This window comes from Rhineura floridana, chromosome 19, assembly GCF_030035675.1.
Source record: "Rhineura floridana isolate rRhiFlo1 chromosome 19, rRhiFlo1.hap2, whole genome shotgun sequence".
Classification (NCBI taxonomy): domain Eukaryota; kingdom Metazoa; phylum Chordata; class Lepidosauria; order Squamata; family Rhineuridae; genus Rhineura; species Rhineura floridana.
The window spans coordinates 28,472,292-28,491,868 of NC_084498.1; the positions used below are offsets into that span (position 1 = coordinate 28,472,292).

A 19,577-nucleotide genomic window follows, 5' to 3' on the forward strand; every position below is an offset into this window, starting at 1 on the left:
CGCAGAAATGTACATGTTCAAAATCACTTCAACTCAAAATACTGCATTTAAAGAGAAAACCAGAATTGTGGCTAAAACACACACACGCATGCACAGAGCCCACTGTTGAGATTTCATGTGTGACCATCACAGAATGTGCCCCCAAAGCTCTGAGACTCTGCCTGAAACAGCCCCTTAACCATAGCTGCATGATAGAAAGAGGCATTTTATACCTTTCAACATCTCCCTGCTTTACCAAAGAAGAAACTGGCTGAAAGCAAAAACTCGGTGCCAACAGCCACCCCCTTCCCGCCCGCTCTCCTTCCCAGCCTCTTCTCTTCCCACTTGTTGCCTGGGCAACTGGTGTTTGCAGATGCCGAGAGCGGGCGCTTGGGCTCATCGGTTGGCAACTGATATTCTCACCTACTCATCTTGCACAGAGGATCCATCACATGCACCAACCACAAACAAGTTACATAATTTCTGCAGGCGCTTTTCCCAGAAAGCAACCTAGCAACAGAGAGCAGCGTCTTCCCTTTTGCGAGTCGGTGGCTTCAGCAGTTGCAAAGCTCTCTCAAAAGGCACTTGGAGGCTTTTGCCTGGACTTCAGGTTCACAAGACCCATCCCTTGTTTATGCTTTAAACTCTCTCCAAACACACCCACTTTGAACAATCCAGCCGCCTTATCAGCCCTTCAGGGTTTCTCACAGCCACCTGTCTTGGCCGTTCCACTGGCACGTTACGTGGCCTTAGCAGTTGCCAGCCTCCACCCCCAGGGCTATTACTAGAAGGCATGGCCTGTTCACAGGGATACTTTCCCTCCCCCGGAACCTGACTGACAAGCTCTGCGGAGGCCTCTTTGGGGTCAAGGCCATCCTCTGCTGTATGTCACAGTCTTCCTCCTTTCCCCGTGCCTCCCATCCAGGCTCTTTTGCCCTCTGCCCAGCTGCTGTTTTCTGCAGATGGGACAGGAAGAGCCACAGAGAGACCCTCAAGAGTCCTTGGGAGATGCTTCCGCTCGAGGGACAAGAGCTACTCTTGTTGTATGAGTTGTGCATGCTCAGAATAAAGGCTGGGAAGGCACTCCTCAGAGTAAAATGACCCAGAAGCAGCACCTGCAGAGGCCTCTGAGACGGAGGGCTGCATGTCTAGCTCCGGAAATATCCACAGATGCCGAAGCAGCCGCCAACCCCAAGGGGCCAGGAGACCCTTCCCTGAGAGCTCCAAGTTTACTTGCAAGGAAGCAAAGTCCCCCTTTCTCTCGAGGTGCCAGGAGACAGCCACCCCACTGGGGAAGCACAAAAGCAGAGCCAGGCCAGAGAAGAGGGGAAGTGCCGCTCTTTCCAACACCCTCCGACCAGATGCTGCTGTGGGCAGGGAGAGGCCTGCTCTTGAGGCCTTGAGGGAATGCGGGAGAGCTGCGTGGGTCCTCCAAGGGAGCAAAGTCAGCGTGCCTTGAGCATCCCAGGCAGCCTCGCTCCCCTCGTGAGCAGGCAGCAACTCCCAAGGGGCAACAGGAGCCCCATGCAGAAGCAGCCCCCCCACCGCTAGTGTCAGTGCTGAGGTTAAAAAGAAAAAAGGAAAGCTGTGAGAGGCGAGGCTGGACGGACTGCTGTGTATGTGGAATTACTGGCGTTATCAACATCTTCACCCAATGGTCCCTGGGCCTCTGTGGCTCTGCCTGCTAAGGAGGGTTCCCAAGGAGCCTCCTGATCTTCCCGTCTTCTCCTGCTCCCAGCAACCACAAGGGGAAGCAGCAGCCACAGGAGCCCAGCCAGGCCTGTCCTGTCCCCAGCCTCTCCTCCGGCACACTCTGGCCTGCTGGCCAACCTGCCTAACCCATTCATCTCCAGAGTGACTAAATTTCCCACCAGGCCCAGAGGGGCATGAAGCCATGACAGCCTCGATGCAGCTCCAGCAGGCAAAGGCCAGGATCCCTGCAGAGCACCATATCCAACAAGGGCCCCATTCCCCACCCCGAGAAACCGTTCACCCACCAACCCCTACACGGTGCATCTGCAGCTGATGTTTGCCGAAACCAAGATTTGGATGGAACACTGGTTTCATCGCTTCTGAAATCTGACCCAAACATTCTGAAATCCACTGTCCTTTAAAGGATTCATCTGCTTACAAATCCTCCCGGCGGAAGGGTCTATTCTGTCCTCGTGGCATTCTCGTGGCATTTTGTGCCAAACCATTTGTGTCCATGAGATTGCAGCCCATCTCCATCCTTCCATGCAAGGAGCGCAGAACCGCAAGAAAGGCGAGTAACTGCTTGAGGCAGTCTTACACCTGCAGAACCCAGGGCCACGCTCCACCCGTAGCCACTGAGAGTCAAAAGCAGCCCTCACCCCCATCCCCACCCCCAGGAATCACCAACACGTTTCATTTACAGAACTGGCCCAGATGAAACCCGGCAACTCTAAATCCGCCATTAAGTGCCATCCAAAGCTTCTCTATGATGAATTAGCTTACCACATGCGAGGCTGGACATGACGGCGCGGGCCTCTCCCCCAGCTTGCTCCTGGGGTGGCAACAGCAGGACGCTGGCAGAGGAAGAGGAGGAGGAAGCAGAGGAGGAGGAGGAGGGGGGAGAGGCTGTCTTGGGCTTGGCATGCAGGTCAGCCGCTGCTCTCAGAAGGGCCTCTGAAGCTGGGGAGTATGTAGCCCCCGCAGGAGGCGCCAGGGAGGTGGGGGTGGCAGCTGGGAGGAAGCAACTCTCTTTGCTGTCTCTTGGGTGCTTCGGAGTAGTCGGCACCTCTCCTGTGGACTGGAGGAGAAGGAGAAAGCCATGAGGAGGAAGCACTGGAAACGGTGGGGCAAATAGGCTGAGCTGCCAAGACCAAAGGTCCAAGCAGACAGGCACGTTCTGAAGAATACAGAGGGCAGTTTTAGGCTTCAACAAGTGCAGGGAATTAAAAAATAAAATGAATTCTGATTTATAGTTTTAACTGATTTTTATTTGTATCATACTGAGTTAGTTGTATATCTCTTAGACACTATTGTAATTAAGCAGTATATAAATTTTAAAAAGTGCAGAGTCCCAGCAATTTCAAAGGGATTTATTGCCATGTATCCTGCCAAGGATCAGGACTTCAGTCACCTCTAATATGCAAAGCAAACTAACAAGACACACACACGTGTGCACATTCTCTCCCTTCTGCCTCCCTGGCAGATATCCTAAGATCGGTAACTGATCAGTACGGCTAAATTTGAATTATTCAAAGTTCCCAGTATTAAGAAAACAAGGATTCTAATTTTTCTCACAAGAGTATTAAGGAAAAATATGGAAGGTGAAACATTTTGATATGTTGTAAAAGAGAGAGACAACAAGAAGAAAAGGGCAGCTGATGGAGGAAGTCAATGTTTCCTGCTGGCCCACGTCAGGGTCAGTGAACTGGGAGGGATGCTCATGGCCACCTTGGGCAAACCGGCCCAGAGTGCTGCTGACCTTCTACTTCCGGCTGGTGCCCAGAAATCCTGGCCTGGGAGGAATTGCTTCCCATTCCCCCAACACTGCAGATAAAAATGTTCTGTTTTCTAAGTAAGAAAAGGCTTTGGGGGTTTTGCCATCAAGAAGATGGGAGGGAAAGTTGGCTATCTGTCGCCACTTGGAGCATGCTAAGTGTTCCTTGGAAAAGCTACACTTTATAAAGGGATCTTTGAGCCCTGAAACCCCTTTGTGGGCATTTCCCTCAGAATGACCTTCTCTAAGGTAGGTCAATAGCAGCAGTTAAAAGGAGGGAAGAATTAGGGGGAACCCGAAGCCAGCCACAGACTGTGGACGGGCCAGGCTGAGAGGCAAGCAGCTCCCCTGGAGTCTCCAGAGGCATCCCAGTCGCTCAGAATAAGCAAGTTCCAGTGGGAAAAGGCAAGGCATGCAATGAGCAAACGAGCCCTCCTCCCACACGCTGCCAATCTGCATCGCCTTTGCTTTTTCTCTCACCTTCCTGCACACAAAGATGTCAGGGGCCCACATCCAGGCCAGAAAGGAGGACTTTTGGGATTCTGATGGAGGAATCCAAGCAAGGCCAGAGACAGAGGCAAGATGGGGCTAGCTGCTCTTCTTGGGTCTCCCTCCGCTTCCTCTGGCGGTGCCCCCTCCCCACCACCGCCTTTGGCATCAAGGAGACCTTGCAGGGACTTTCCTAGATTGCCAGCAGGGGAAATTTCACATTTTACGCTGTTATTTTCAGACAGGGGTAGCCAACCTAGCACTCCCCAGTGGTTGCAGGCCGTAGCCAGCATGGTGAATGGCCAGGCAGAAGTTGCCACAGGAGATTCTGATCTTGAAGGGTCATTAGCACAAGGATAAAGAAAACGGCTGATCTTTTATGGAAAGAGCTTAACGTAAGAAGGCTAAAAGGCGGCACAATTCTTGGGGAGAAAGAACTGTGACAAGAAAGCTCCAGAAGGGAACAGCCTTTTGCAGCTGAGCTGTGCAAGTTGCCTCTGGGAAGGGAGCAAGCAGGGAAACGACCGTCTTCACGAACCCCCCCTCCCCCCAAAACCCCGAAGGGAGGAGCTGGGCTCTCCAGTAGCACAGGAGGAGGCACCCAAGACTGACCCTCCCACAGGCAGCACTCAACCCACAAGCCTTCCCTCTCTCGCTCTCGGAAAAAGAAAAAGGTGCAACGGGGGGAGGGGAGCAGCAAGGGGCGCACAGCGCACTGCTCGTAAAGCACAAGGGGCAGGAAAGGCAGCCAAGGCCTGACAATTGCACAGCAGGACAGTAAAAACCTCCCTTTCTCCTGTAAATGTCTACACCAAGATAAATGCCATTACGTTTGTTTGCTTAAAGAGTTTTTCCAGCTTCCACCTTTCAAGGCACGCTGCCCTCACAAGGCAACTTACAAGACTCTAAAACACCTGAAAATACAATTACACGCACACAAAGGAACAAACCAGCAGAGCAGCTGATTGTCCTGTAATTTTTTCAATTCAGCCAAACGCAGATTTGAAGAATTGTGCCTTCAAAGGGTGTTTCAAAAAAGAAAGAAGGAAAAAAAAGAGATGCTGAAGCCACACACATCTTCTTGGGAAGACATTCCAAAGGCCACCACTGAGGAGGCCCTGTCCATGTTACCCCCAACCAGAACTTGGAAAAGTTACTTTTTTGAACTACAACTCCCATCAGCCCAGTCCAGTGGCCATGCTGGCTGGGGCTGATGGGAGTTGTAGTTCAAAAAAAAGTAAGTTTTCCAAGCTCTGCCCCCAACCAAATGGCAAGAGAGGAGGGCCCTAGGAGCTGAGCTTAACACTTGGGAAGCTCACACAGGTGTAAGTGGTCCTTCAGAGAACACTCAGTTCAATGAGATCCGCGCCCAGGCAAGCGTGCACAGGATTTCCACCTAAGTTAAGTTTTCCTGTCTCCAAGTACTTTTCACCTATATATAATATCAGAAGTCATCTAAAGATTCAGCTCAAGTTGCTTGTTCAAGAGTGCACGTGGCCTGTGTAAGGATTTAGATAATAAGCAAGTTCACTTTAGGAGGCCACTTTGCACACTAACTTTCTAGATGTATGGTAGCAATTAACAAAAGCAATGGTGCTACTTTTCAAAACACTCCCAAGAGATACAGAAAACAGAGGGATAATTAGTGGGTTATGCTGGAACATTTTTTCCCCTGGGGCCTTTTGATTTTCAAATCAAGGAGATGGTATTTCACAAAGAGTGAACAATTAAAGAGAAACAAAAAACAAGTTGTTTGTAAGGTCCTGAGAATTTAAGATGGACACTCATCATGCCTACCAGCTTTAGGGAAAACAAGACAAGACAAATTGTCCCCAACTTAGGAACCTCCACAGCGCCTCTTCCTCAGTGCAAGTCAGAAATGGGAAAAAAACCCTAAACAATGTAAAATCAGGGAAAAACAACAGAAAATGCTTTACTAAACTTTGCTGTTACATATAGACATATAATTAAGTATTGAAAAAAATACTGAATACTGAATAATTTTAAACACATTATGTAGAGAATGACCATCCTTATTTCAAGACAAAGAATGATAAATGTAGCCACATTGCCAGCTGTATTCAGCCTTGTAGTCTTGGGAGTACAAGCAGCGAAAATCATAGAGTTACAGAGCCAGAAGGCACCTTAGGAGCCATCGTGGTCAGCTCCTGAATCAAGGGAGGGGTTGTGCCACTGCAACATCCCTGACAGATGACTCAACAGCCTCTCATAAAATGGATCACTCCATTCCAATTGTTGTTGTTGTTATGTGCCTTCAAGTCAACTACGACTTATGGCAACCCTATAAATCAGTGACTTCCAACAGCATCTGTCGTGAATCACCCTGTTCAGATCTTGTAATTCCAGTTACCTGTATACAAATCTTACTTGCAGTACCCATTGTTACTATCACTGTCATTGAAAATGCTCCACTCCCCAAACACAGAAGTAAATTTTCTAATTACATTTTCAAATGGTGAGGTGGAGGATTTTCTTCAAGTTTGTTTATCTAAGGCATTGGTTCCCAACCTTTATGAGTATGGGGCTCCCCTTGCAAGCTCAAAAAATTTGTGACCCCCCCATGCTAATTGTAATTTAGTCTGTTAATTGAAAAAATGGTGTGTAGCAAAATCTTATCTCCAAATATCCCTTTCCATTTAAAGCTCCCAGCAGACAGGAGGGTGTTGCTTTCTTTTCTTAATGCAAAGGTTCAATCAAATTAGTATTCTCCCCCTCCCACAGTCTGAAGATGTACAGTCCTATCTCCCAACACCAGCCATTTACAGTGTTGGGCTAAGATCCAGGTTCAAATCTCCACGCAGCCATGAAGCCCATTGGGTGACCCTGGGCCAGACACAGTCTCTCAGCTTGATCCTATCTCATAGGGTTGGTGTAAGGATAAAATGGGAAGGGGGGGGGGAGAACCATGTGCACCACCTTGAGCAACTTGGAAGAAAGGTAGGATATAAATGCAGTAATAAATAAATAAATTTCTGCTGCAATAACAGGATCCCAGCCTCAGCCAACCTTCTGAGCTTTTTTTCCTTTTTAACAACAATCAAGCAGCAGCAATGTGTTGGTGACGGGGATGCTAGATTGTACACTGCAGACAACAAGGTGCACAGACTGAGGAGGGGGATTAGTGCTTTTAGGCCTTGGGATGATCATCAGCACTGATGACTTGGGCAGCATGCACTTAGGGAATGAAAGCTGAGCGGAAGACAGATCAGCACACGCACACACACACCTGCCCCTCCTGCAAGCATCTGCAGGCGTGCATGCACTCTGGCACGTGAGTGTGGGAAAGCCCACAACTGCCGCAGCATCTTGGAGAGAGAGTTGAGGGGGGGCAGAGTATAGGTGGAAGAAAGGAGGGACGCTGACACACACACAGCCTCAGGAATGGAGGGTGAGCAAGTCGAGCGCTTCCCCGTTGCTTCTTCGCTCTGTCTTGGCTGAAGGCGAGATCTGGGTGGCCTCGCAAAGAAGAATATTTTTTAAAAGGCTGCCAGGAAGGAAAGCAGCCTCTCCTTGCAGCTGTGCTTTTTTTTGCTCACAAAAAGCCCTCTCCTCTCATTCTGAGCAACGGTGTCGTCAGCAGTGGCAGTGTGAGGAGACAGGAGCTGGAGACAGCAATCCCCTCTTCTTCCTGGTGGCTCCATCCTCAGCCTCCTCTGGCATCTGCCATGTGTCTTATAGGCAAGACACCTGTCCTCAGCATGCCTGGAAGACACTCTGCCGCTACAGCAAAAGTCCTCCCCACTTGTTTAGAGCCAGGGGGAGGTGTTGTCTGCAGTGGCAGTGGGGGGAAGACAGCATCCAGGGAGGGCAGACTTTTAAAAAAATTAATCAATTAATTTCTTTACTATTCATGCTCCCCCCCCGCCCCAGATTACTTCACAGTCTCCAGGTTGGAAACCACTGATCTAAAGAAAGATTTGGTGAGCTACTGTATATTATTCATTTATTAAAGCATCTCTATCCCCAACCCCGCTAGTGTAAAAACACTACCTAGGGGAGCTTACAACTACAAATTCTGTAAAAATATATTAACAGAAGAGTTACAAAAACAGAGCCTGGGCCACAGTATTTTTACAATGGGGGGGAGGGGGGCTGCAAATAAGATTTGTAACTGAAACACAGTACAATAATTGCAATTGCTGCTTTTCATGCATTAGTGGTATTTTATTATATTCCTGTTATTAATATGACATTCCCATCCCACATTTCTTCTTCTAAGGAGCTCAAGGTGGTGGTGAGTTGTCCCTCCCCATTTTCTATCCTCAAAACAATCCTGTGAGGTACGTTAGGCTGAGGTTGCCTAGTGAGAGCTTCATGAGGGAGGATTTGAACTCTGGGCTCACAACACTCTAATTGCTACCCTAATCTGGCTCCCAAAATGTATCATTTCTTACTTTGAAATAAGCATACTCATTTTGTAAACAGTGTGCTAAAATAACTGTATTTTAAATATTTTAGGCTGCTATCTTCTATATACCCAACAGTGAATATAGTAAGCCTTATTTCTGAGTAGACATGTAGAGAACTGCACTGTCAGTTTGATGTTTATATGAGATGTTTCTATGTGATAGTAAAGTTAAGTAAAGCATTTTGCGTAACTTTGCATTATACTGTTTTCCTCCGACTTAAGCTGTTTTTCAGGGATTATTTCCTTTTGCTGTTTGGGCAAGTCAGAACTGGCCACGCAAGCAGGACAAAGACTGGGTCGATGCCTGGAGGACTGGGTGCCCAGTCTATATTGTGAAGGAAATCTGCCTCTTTACAAGCTGGCCAGGCCAGCCCTGATAAAGCAGGTGCTGGGGTTGAACAAGGGCAGTCCAAGGATGTTCCAGAGACTCCCAGAGCATTCACTGGTCACTTGCGTTTCAGAGAGAGATAGAGAGTGAAGAGCCTTTAGCAGAGCTACATAAAAGGTAACTAAAGGTTGCAAGAACAAGGAGAACTGGAAAGGAGGTCAAACTCTGAACGGCTACAAATTGCCCCAAAGCTTGAGAGTGATCTGCTGCTTCATGCAGCGGTGGTTTCCCACTTAACAGCCCACGGCAACAGCAAGGTCAGGACTTACTTGCTTTTGTGCAGAGGCGCCTACGTGCACCTGGCAGAACTTGACAGCTTGTTCCAAAGCTGCTTCTTCATCCACCTGCAGAAAAGCACTCACACCATTAACAAAAGCAAGTCCAGAAACACCCACAGGAAGGCGGACCCATCCCTCACCCTCCTTTGCCAACTTTACTACCATGCAAGTTGCAGTGGAAGCCTCAGCGAATGGCCTCATTCTGCAAAAGTTTAAACTGGCCTCTTTTTGGCCCCTCTTGGGTCGCTCCTGTGTGAACAGCTTAAATGGCCCAGGGACAAAATTCCCGAGTGGGGCCGCAAAGGTGCTGCCTCCACAACCACATACTGGGACAGTGTGGGAACAAAGCAGAGTGGTGCGGCTTGGGCGTGCTGGCAGGAGCGCCGGGTTGGAGCTCCACTGGTGCATCTGCGCCATCCCAACTTCACTGCCAGCTGGCCTGGCCTGCTTCTCCACCATCCCAGCAAGCGGCAGTGAGGCCACTGATGGGATGCCAGGTCCACAAAACTCTCCTTCCCTACTTTAGACCACAAAAGAAATCAGCAATGGGGAAACTGACCAGAGCGTGGGCAGTGTTGGTGCCAGCCCCTGACTTATGGCTGAGTGAGAGACACCAGTGGGCACTGGCCTCAGTTCCTTAGACCTTTCAAGAATGACAACATCTGGGGACTGATCGTCACCCACAAAGAATCAAAAACCAAGCAGCGTCTCTTGGGAGCCCACTTAAACCACCACAGCAACATCAATCCACACCCCTCCTTTATCACCACTGAATACATGAGACACCCTTGATATCACAAACAACGCTGGGAAGGAGGGAACAGACAACCGCGTCAGACATCCATATTCCAACACAATTGCTTACTTGCTTAATTAGCATATACGTCTCAGACATGATCTTCTCGATCTTGCCCAGGTCGTAGGTCATGACCTTCTGGCCTTGTTGCCACACGCGATAAGCATCCAGGAGGAGGGTCTTCCCTGACTCTGTATCATCAATCAACTTCCTCTTCCTGTTTGGCCTCTGGCTAATTTCCTCTGCTGGAGCTGCCTGGACTCGGACTTCCACCGCCTCCAGCTGTTGGTGCTTAGAGCTGATGCTCAGGTCCTCCAGAGAAAGTTCTGCCGTCCGGCTGCTCTCTAAGGTTTTGTCCTTAGCAATCCTGCCAGGCAGCCCTTGGGCTGACTCTGTGCATTTATAGGAAGGACACATTTTTTCAGGGTCATCAGAACACCCATCCAAATCCATGGTCTCTGTTGAGCCTGGCTGAGACAGCTCCTTGGCTTCTCTCTCTAGTTTTGCCTCTTGGGGCTCCCCCACAGTCTCCATGGGGGTGGGAGCCTGTCCCTGGGCCACCTCTTTCACCCCGTTCTCCGCACCATACACTGCTGCCACCCCCACATCAGACAAGGCTGCCTTCTGGGGGAGAGCTTCCTGTCCTTCCTCAGAACTGGATTTGTTAGAGACATCTGTGGTCATTCTGGCCACCAAAAGGCTGCAGCATGTGGAGTCTTGATCTTCGGAGACCTTGAAAAACAACACAGAATTTGCCCACTTCAGTTATGAGGGAAGCCCCTGCCGTCCCGTCCCTCCCCCCTCCCGAATGTGCAGGGTTAGGGCTGGAGCTTTGCCTCTGTGAGCTGGCTCAGCGTGTCCTCCAGTACAGTCACCGTGAGAGCAAAGGCATGCTGGGCAAGAACCTGGCGGTCCGCATCCCGCAAGTATTTCCTGCAGCACAGAAAAGAGGATTTCATTACAGAACTCACCAATGCTTTGAAACGAAACCAAGAGACAGCTTTTGCAAATGCTTCGAATCGGGCTGGAATGTTTGCCCCTCAAAAAATAAAAAACCACCTGGAAGCATCTGCTTTCATCACCATCCCACTTTGAAAAGGACAAAAGTAAGACTATAGAGTCTTCCCAGTTTGGCTCAGTCTGTAGCTGGGACTAGATCTACCACCACCCCTCCAGACGTCAATGCTCTGATCAGGTCCCAGAGGAGAGTTATCACTTGCTATTCAAGTACATTCCTGGGCATAGCAGAGGCCTACCCTGAAATCTATTTATTTAGGGCCACTGGAGACAAAGATATTTCTCCCTTAACTATTTAAGCCCCCACGATGTTAACTGGATAGCGCATGAGTTATGGCTGTGATCCTGTTTGTCAATATTACGAGAATGGAGCCCTTCAACCTAAAAAGCCTTCGTGCAGAGAATTTCTGGCTCCATCTTTAACTGCAGAAATAGAACATGAGCTGAGCCGCGATGCAAACGGCGATACTATGTGCAAGGAGGAAAGGCAGTAAGCCTTGTCCACCCAGACGGAGACAAATCAGCCTCTGAAGTGCGGCTGATCCTGATCAAAACTCACCACTGTGACTGGGGATGCCTTCAGAAGACCACGACTGCCAGAGGCAGTAAATGCCTCTGAATATCAGACACTGGGAATCACAAGTGGGGAGAGGGCTTTTTGCATTCAGGTCCTACTGGTGGGCCTCCTATAGGTAGCTGGTTGGCCAATGTGAGACCAGCATGCAGGAAGAGACGGACCTTTGCCCTGATCCAGCTGACTGGCTCTTCTGACGTTTTCAAGACACCACCGTGTTCAAAATGCACCAAGGCCACAATGTGTTTCTCTCTCTCTCACACACACAATAAATAAGGCTCAGTCTGACCGTGTGAGCTTGCTCAAAGGAAACAAACTACTCCTAACTCCTCTGTCTAAAGGACCAGCCACGTGCAGCCAGAAGCAAATTCCCGCCAACATGCCCTTTTTGCGCTTGTAACCAGAAGCAGCAGCTTCAATTTTAGAGCCATAAATGATTACATGCTGGCATGCAATCTATTTAAATCCTTTTGGTTTGCTGATAATTTAAGTGTTTTTGGCCTCCTCCTGCTATATAACATCATACTGTATTCATCAGTAACCCATGGCAGCAGCCTTTGCCTACTTCAGGATGCCTCTAGACTTCAAGCCGCTGTTCCAAAGACATGTCCTCATGTGGTCCCATCCTGTGCCGTGAGGTAGGTCTTTTGAGGCTCCTTCGCCGTTCAGACTGAGGGAGGAATTCATGTGAGGAAAGGCCAGGGGCAGGGGCTTCTTTTCGGAGAACTCCGCTCTAGCCCCAGCAATAATCATTTTGTGCGAGAGACAGGGAGAGTGTCATGCATGCCTTCCCCTCCTCCAGGAGGTCAGAGAGCATGGATGGGCTACCTGTGCAGGTGGAAGCGAAGCCAATGAAATCCTCATGGGAAATCACAGACGTGGTGGGAGGAAAAACCAGCACTTCACCCTCCTCCTCTTGAAAGAGAAGCAAACAGCACAGAGCAAGACCCTTCCTCCTCAATAACCCCCAGCACAGTTTGCTCAACATTCATGCAATGGCCTTTGTTTCCCTCATGACTTCCTGAGGATGCTGGAATGCCCATCCTTATTCATTGCTTCCACTATCTTCTCATCCTAAAACCTCACTTAGACATGATGCTATCTGTGGGCAAACCTTGAGTTTCCATCCAAATGCTGCTGCCCTATAAGCCAGGGGATTAAAGCCCTAACTCATGCACAACTCTCAAGTGGGTCCATGAGGGCAGGCCCCACCCCACCCTCAACACCCCCACTCTGCGTTGAGCGTGGCTGCCTGTGAGTGGCTGCTCATGAGGAGGAGGGGGGCTCCTTGGCAGGCATCCCTTCCCCAGGCAGGGCCTTTAGGGGAAGGATTAGCCCAGAAACAAGGGCCACTAGGACGGCCCCACTCTGGCTTCCCCACTCCAGTGTCATTGCACATGAGTAGTGCAGCCCAAGTTTGGCTTTGTTCCTATAAGAAAGCCTTGTTATTTAGAGAGGAAAGGAGTGCAGAGAAGACATGGTTGTTTCTACCCTCAGGCATGCAAAACCTCTCAAACAAATATTTAAATCCTTTTAAATGCTTAATGTGGAGTAAGCCTTTGTACTCTCAAGATTTCCTGTGCAACGGACTAGCAGGGATTAGCTGCATCATCTACCTGGTATAGGCACAGGGATTGTAGCCAACAATTTGGGAAGCAGAATGTGTAATGTAACTAAGAAAGTGAGTAACCAACCACCTCCACCTCCTTCACGGAAGTCAAGCTGACCTTACCGGCCACTCTCAATTCTCCCAGTTAACTGTTTATTTTAAGCTTAAGTAATTATTATTTTATGCAAGTGAGTGGTAATGCAAATGCTTTTCTAAAACAAATAACCAGGTTAGGTATGCTTTCCTAAATGTCAGTCATTGCTATGACTTTGTTCATTGGCTAAAACCACTGAAAGGCGGGAGAAGACTAGTTTCTCACCAAACATCTGAGCAAAGTAGGGGCTGCAGATCTTGCCTCTCATATTGGGTCCTACAAGGGTTAGACGTGCTTTCTTGTTTAAAATGAAAGCTGGGGATTTTGGGGTTGAGGGTTATTGGGGGGTGGGGGGTGACTGATAGACTGCCCCCCTCCCCCCTATACCACAGTATCACTATGCAGCGCTGGGTCCCAGAGCCAGTTCTCATCCCCAGAACTGGGGACAGCTAGAAGAGAACTTGGCGGGGGGGGGCAGGGAATTTCCCACTTTTACAAGCACATTTTTCATTAAATTAATTATTAGCACAATCAAAGCACACCATACATGTCAAATTGGGCATCTAGAATACTGTAGATACAATACTAGTCAAATCCCATATAATGTGATTTTTTTTCCCGGAGGACCATCCCTAAGAAGCAAATATATTTACATGCACAGCCCTTCAGCCTCGCTAAATTTAGTATGCTGACACTTTTCAGCACCTTCTTGTGTTTTTCTTAAAATCCAAATGATGTAAAGGAAGTATTTTCAAATAGCCCACTGAAAATAATGTTGCAGTAAAGCTTTGACTTTGCTGGAATGTAATGTTTAAGCCACATTAAATGCACTTTAAAAAGAAAAACCCTCCCCTAACCAAACGTTTCAGTTCAACTGCTTTCGGTCATTGGAAAAAGCTTTCCAATATTTATACAAGATGTAAAATTAACACAGCAGTGCTTGTCCGGGAGGTGCTCACCCTGCCCTGTGGGAGAGGCACGTGGAGGGGAGCAAGACCCTCATGGGGAGGGGCTGGAGTGTGGGTCCCACAGGTGGCCTGTGCAGGGGCAGGCCCCCGCTGTGGGGTGGCAGAGAGGCCTCCACGACAGACATTTCTTTCCATTTCTCCTCAGCAAGAGGAGCGCAGACTCCCAAGAGTCCTTTTCCTTTTAGCTCTGCTACCAGATCTTGAAATCACCAGAGCCAGCCGAGGATCTGCACTCTCTGCTTGTGGGAAAAAGGAAAGAGAATCCTGAAATGCAATCCAAGGTACAAAATGCAAAGATGGAGAAAGGCTGTAAAAATGAATACCTAGCCGCCACTGTTGCTGCTGTCTTGTTTGACAATTTGTGTGGGCCTCTTCCCTGTCTTGATCAGCACAACACATGCTACACCCAACCCACATTCTATGGTTCTCTCCCGAAATGAATGTTTCCCCACCTTAAGAACCCATCTGGTTTAAGCAGTCAATGCAATGAAGAAAGGGCGGGACAACGTAATTCCCTGACCTCTTGCAATGGGAAGAGCCACCAAAAGGCCTCCAAGGATTCAAGGCGATGGGCTTCAACCTCAGGTCCCCAGATGTTTTTGGACTCCAGCTCCCACTCATCCCCAACCCACTTAGACTACAACCAGGAATTATGGGAGCTGTAGTTCAGCAACATCTGAGGACCCGAGAGTGAAGAACACTGGACTAGGGTACTTTAAAAGGCAGTTCATGGTTTCCACCACTCCGTAATCGCCACCATCTATCCTTTTTCTGTATTTTGCCTCATGTTAACCCTTCTCCCCTGTCCTGGAAAGAGTCTCAATCCCCATTTCCAACCCTAAGATGGGGAGCCTCAAGTATCAAGGTACTCATCCAGCATATGGGGGAGGGAGGAAAAACACTGCTTTGGTTTTTGAGGAGCTGCTCTTCGTTAGAGCCAAGGAACAGCTTTGCCCAGTTCAGATGGCAAGGCAAGGCTCAAGACAGAAAACAAGTGCTTTTGCAAACTGTACAACCTTTGGGGGTCTAGCTAAAGCAGAACCTGCAAGCACTGCAGGGCTTCAGCCACGGAGTCAGCGTCTCTGCAATTCAAGTCAGAAATGAAAAACCAGGGATCTCCTCACTTTCCCTGGTCGGGGGTCCTCTGCAGCATAGATGAGACTTTCAGCAGGGTCGTGTAATCCTTGAGCTGTGACAAGACGCTGAGCAGAAGGACAATGGAGCGGTTCATGTGAGAGGCAAAACTACCTGGGCGATCGATTTCATCCACGGGGATGCGCCAGATTCCCTGCACAGAAACCAGGAGGAGGAAACACCTTCAGTGGGAAACAAATATTGCAATCGACAGCTTTGGAGACAGTCTCTTCCCCACCCACAACTTCAACATATGGAATGCAACTGGAATTAGTTTACTCAGGACTTCCATGCTGAAATCTAGTTGCTTCATCAGGCAGAGAGAATAAACAAACAGACTGTGACATTCCATTGCAGAACACGCATTCCTGACTTTAACTTGGTTTCCCAACATTTCGTATAAAGAGCAAGTTTAAGGGCTTTTCTAGACTACAGGGGGAAAAATACTTCAGCAGAACTACTAGTGCTAGCAGAGCAATCTCCCCATGTAAAGGGGGCAGATTTTTTTAAAAAGCAGAGGAGATGCCCACTGGTGAGGTAATGCGCTCTGCAGGGGTGGCTGCCACGACTGGGGCAGGCAGGGCGGAAGGCAGAGCCAACTCCTCCTGGTTTTGTCCTCCTCCTCGCTGAGCCCTGCAAAGGCAACACTGAGACTGAGGAGGAGGCAGCAGCTGGCAGCAAGGGCCACCCGCTGAGCTGGCAGCTGGGGGAGTGGCTGAGGGCAGGCTGAGGTTGGTGGGACACTGCCCCACTGGGCCAGCCTGCACGGGCAGCCAGGAGGACTCAGTGATCAAAACAAACAATAGGAGCGTAGCTGCAACAGCCAAGAAGGGGGTTAGGGGAGGACAGACTTGCAGGGTTCACTCTCCTTCCCCATCCTCCCAAAGTGCCAAAGAGGCAACAGAGTTCCTGGCCTCCGTGAAGTTGACAGCCAAGTTCAAAATTATGGAGATGAGAAAGGAGAAGGAAGAGCGTGTGCTGCCTGTCACTGAGGCACTGCCCAACAGATGCCCCATGGCACTTTTGCACCCACGTTCTCCCACACCCTAGCACACTTGCTCCGGATGGGAGAGCAGGCAAAACACAACCCTGGTGAATCCTCCACGTGCAACTATTGCTGGGCACCCATAGCCCCTAGCCTTCCCTGGAGGCACCCAACCAAGGTTCTCCTTTCTCTGCGGAGCAAGCTAGTCTTCCAACTCAGTCCGAGGACTTGCAGCCAGTGTGGCAGCCCAACCTTCCTCCTCCTGGGCATTTTAACATTAGGAACATAGGAAACCTCCTTATCCGGGGTCAGGATGCTGGCCCACCTAACCCAGCGTTATCTACACTGACTGGCAGCAGCTCTGCAGGGCTTCAGGCAGTCCCAGCCCTGCCTGGAGATGCTGCCAGTGACTGACCCTGGGACCTTCTGCATGCAAAGCGGGTGCTCTGCCACGGAGCTACAATGGCTCTTCCAGGGCCAAACTATTAACACTCACCTGCATGCCTCTTTTCCATTTTTTTTTTAAATCCAAAGCAGCAGAGGGAGGTTGTAGTCAGGAATGGAGGAAGAGACTGCTTGACCCTTTCCCCCCCAGCCACTCATGTGCTCAGCATCCCACCCCCAGCAGCCCCTTTTCTGTTCCCTCTTGCAAGCTCCCCAAACTGATTTTGTTTATCAAAAAAATTCAGCAGAGGAGAGAGAAGTGGAAAACCTGCACCACAAGGAGAAGTGCCTGACTTCAGGGAAAGTCTTCACGAGATAGGCAGGAGATGGCTGATGCAATTCAGCTGGCCCTGCTCCAGCTCAAAAGCCTCAGGGCCAGACCTCAGGAACAGCTCCTGCCAGACCCTCGGTGCCTTGTCCCTGACTTGCCTGGGATGTCACTGCTCTATGTGCCCAGCATAGCTCTGCAATGTGGGGCCCAGCGAGGCCAGCCACTACCCCCATCTCATGGGCGACAGCAGGGAGAGCAACAGCCCCACTCTTGCTATGCCGGTTGGGGTGCCTTGCACAGGCCACAAACTCTGGAGGACAGCAGGGCCTTAGGGCCGATGCTACAAGGCCCATAAGTTTGGAGGCTAGGGCTCCCGCAAGCCCACGACGTTGCCAGAGACTTGCTAGGGCTGGCAAGAAACAAGCAGCAGTAGAAGCAGCCACCGCCGGGCTGCACCAGGTATTGAATGGCATCCCTTTGGTTTTTCTCCACTAGTCCTCCATGGCCGCACAAGCCAGCCCGATTCTCAGGGCCAGAGACCTCAGGCGGCTAGTGCCCTGCTACACCTTCCGCTCGGGGTTCTTCTCATCTGAAGGCTCTGTAGCGTTTCCGTGCCTTGTTTCCCTTCAAGGAAGATGCAATTCCTCAGAGAAACAAAGCGGGGGCCGACAGAGCGGGCCATCAGAGCCACAGCGAGGCAGGCAAAAGTTGGCGGCACATCCTGGCGACCCTTCCTCGTCGCGATGCCATGGGCACCTATAGAACGTGCCAAAGGTAGGGAGGCCGGGTGAGAGCGATCCTCGCCGGAGGGCGGTCTCGGACTCAGTTCGGAAGGCCTCCCACGCGTCCTCGATGACGCCTTCGGGGGCTTCCCCCTTCACTGACGGCCCAGTGGAGCAAACCCCGCCCCGCGCAGCAAAGAAGAGCCGCCCCCGCCGCCCCCAGTCCAACGGAGGCCGGGCGCCGCGCAGCCCCGCTAGCTGGCGCTGTATCGACGCGGGGGCTTCCCCAGGCTCGCCCGCCCCTCTCCCTTCCCGGCCGGAGAGGAAATCCTCCGCCCGCAATAACATCCCTCAGCCGCGCTCACCATGCCCTGACGGCGGCAGAGGCCGCCCCGAAGTCCGCCTCCTGCGGCGTCCCGAAGAGGGCTCCCTCGCGGCGTCCAGGCCCCGCGGCTGCGGCGGCAGCCACCCAGCCGCTTCCCATCGCTCCTGCCGCTGCCATCGGGGACTCTTTTCCCCGAGACGGCGCCCGTCACGTGGCTCGCCCTCACCAAGACCCGCCAGGAGAGGCGGAGCTCCTCGACGCCCCCGCACGGGAGGGAGGCGAAGGCAGCGGCAGCTTCCTCGGCCCCGACGGCCTGGGCTGGCCTCTGCGCGGCCGCCGGCCCCGGACAGACGCCAGCTGCGCAAAGCGCGCTGGCCTCGCCGGCTCTCCATCCACCCGCGCCGGAGCTCAGCGCCCGCTGGCCTGGTCTCAAGACAACCCTCCTGCAGGGGAGCCCGCGCCTCCGCCCGCCCCGGCTTGCACCTGCTCTCCGGCAGAAGGAGCGGGCATCGCTTGAAGGCAAGGAGCTGCCTTTGGATCCCCGCCTCCTTAAGAGCAGCCACAAGGCGCAGCGGAGTCCGCACCGAAGGAGCAGCGCCGAAGCGAAGGCCAGACCCTCTTGCCCGTTTTCGCAGCGGAGCGGAACCTGCGCGGGCGGGCAAAGGCGACGCCACCCCAGGTCGCTTGAGGTGGGGGGAACCAAACCGCCGTTTCCGGAGCCAGCTCTGCCCCTGAAAATAGCATAAAACCAGCTTGCAAGCATCAAGGCTACAGCAAGAGAAGCTACAGTTGTTTTTTGATGCGAGCACCATATTCCCGCACTTTATACATGGTAGATACAATTTGGTGGCAAGTCTTCATGCTCTTGGTTGGCATATATGACCACCACACATTTTGACAGCAGGGGTCACTGTTTGAGAAGGAAATCACTTAAGAAATCCTACCCATGTGGTTCTTCCTGTCAGCTTTGGTATAAAACATTTATACAATCTTAATGCCTTAAAGATTAAGGTACTGTACTTCACTGAGAGTGTGAAACGTGAAAGACCTGTCTGTCTCTCTCCTAAAAAGAGCAGTAGCCGTTATGTCATATTCTTCCACAAGCAGAGGCTGTTGCAATCGCCTCTTGGGAACTGGAGGGGGGGGGGCTTTTTGATTCGATCCAGCAGAGCTCGAAGATGCCTCATAAACTGGGAAATGGGAAGCTGACAATCTGAGCAGAGGATGAAAGCAAAATCCTGACTACCAGAAATCCCCAAGAACAATTTTTTGTGCCTTTTTATCCCATGAAGCCTCTCCTACTTCTGGCACATAGTACAACAGTTGTTGTGGTGGTGATGTGCCTTCAAGTCGATTCCGACTTATGGTGACCCTATGAATCAGCGACCTCCAAGAGCATCTGTCGTGAACCACCCTGTTCAGATCTTGTAAGTTCAGCTCTGTGGCTTCCTTTATGGAATCAATCCATCTCTTGTTTGGCCTTCCTCTTTTTCTACTCCCTTCTGTTTTCCCCAGCATTATTGTCTTTTCTAGTGAATCATGTCTTCCCATGATGTGTCCAAAGCATGATAACCTCAGTTTCATCATTTTAGCTTCTAGTGACAGTTAT

The 19,577-nt window shown here is 50.6% G+C and overlaps 1 protein-coding gene across 7 annotated transcripts in view; it reads right to left on the reverse strand.

The window, feature by feature from the left end:
- Positions 1–19,577, reverse strand: part of CABIN1 (calcineurin binding protein 1) — a 74,488-nt gene that overhangs the window by 6,222 nt on the left and 48,689 nt on the right. For all 7 annotated transcript variants that reach the window (XM_061602959.1, XM_061602958.1, XM_061602953.1 and 4 more), the window contains 5 exons: positions 15,212–15,375; positions 10,662–10,758; positions 9,895–10,557; positions 9,021–9,095; positions 2,455–2,749 (listed from right to left, as the gene is read on the reverse strand). In XM_061602959.1, the coding sequence (XP_061458943.1) occupies positions 2,455–2,749; positions 9,021–9,095; positions 9,895–10,557; positions 10,662–10,758; positions 15,212–15,375 (1,294 nt within the window). The remainder of the gene's footprint in view (positions 1–2,454; positions 2,750–9,020; positions 9,096–9,894; positions 10,558–10,661; positions 10,759–15,211; positions 15,376–19,577) is intronic.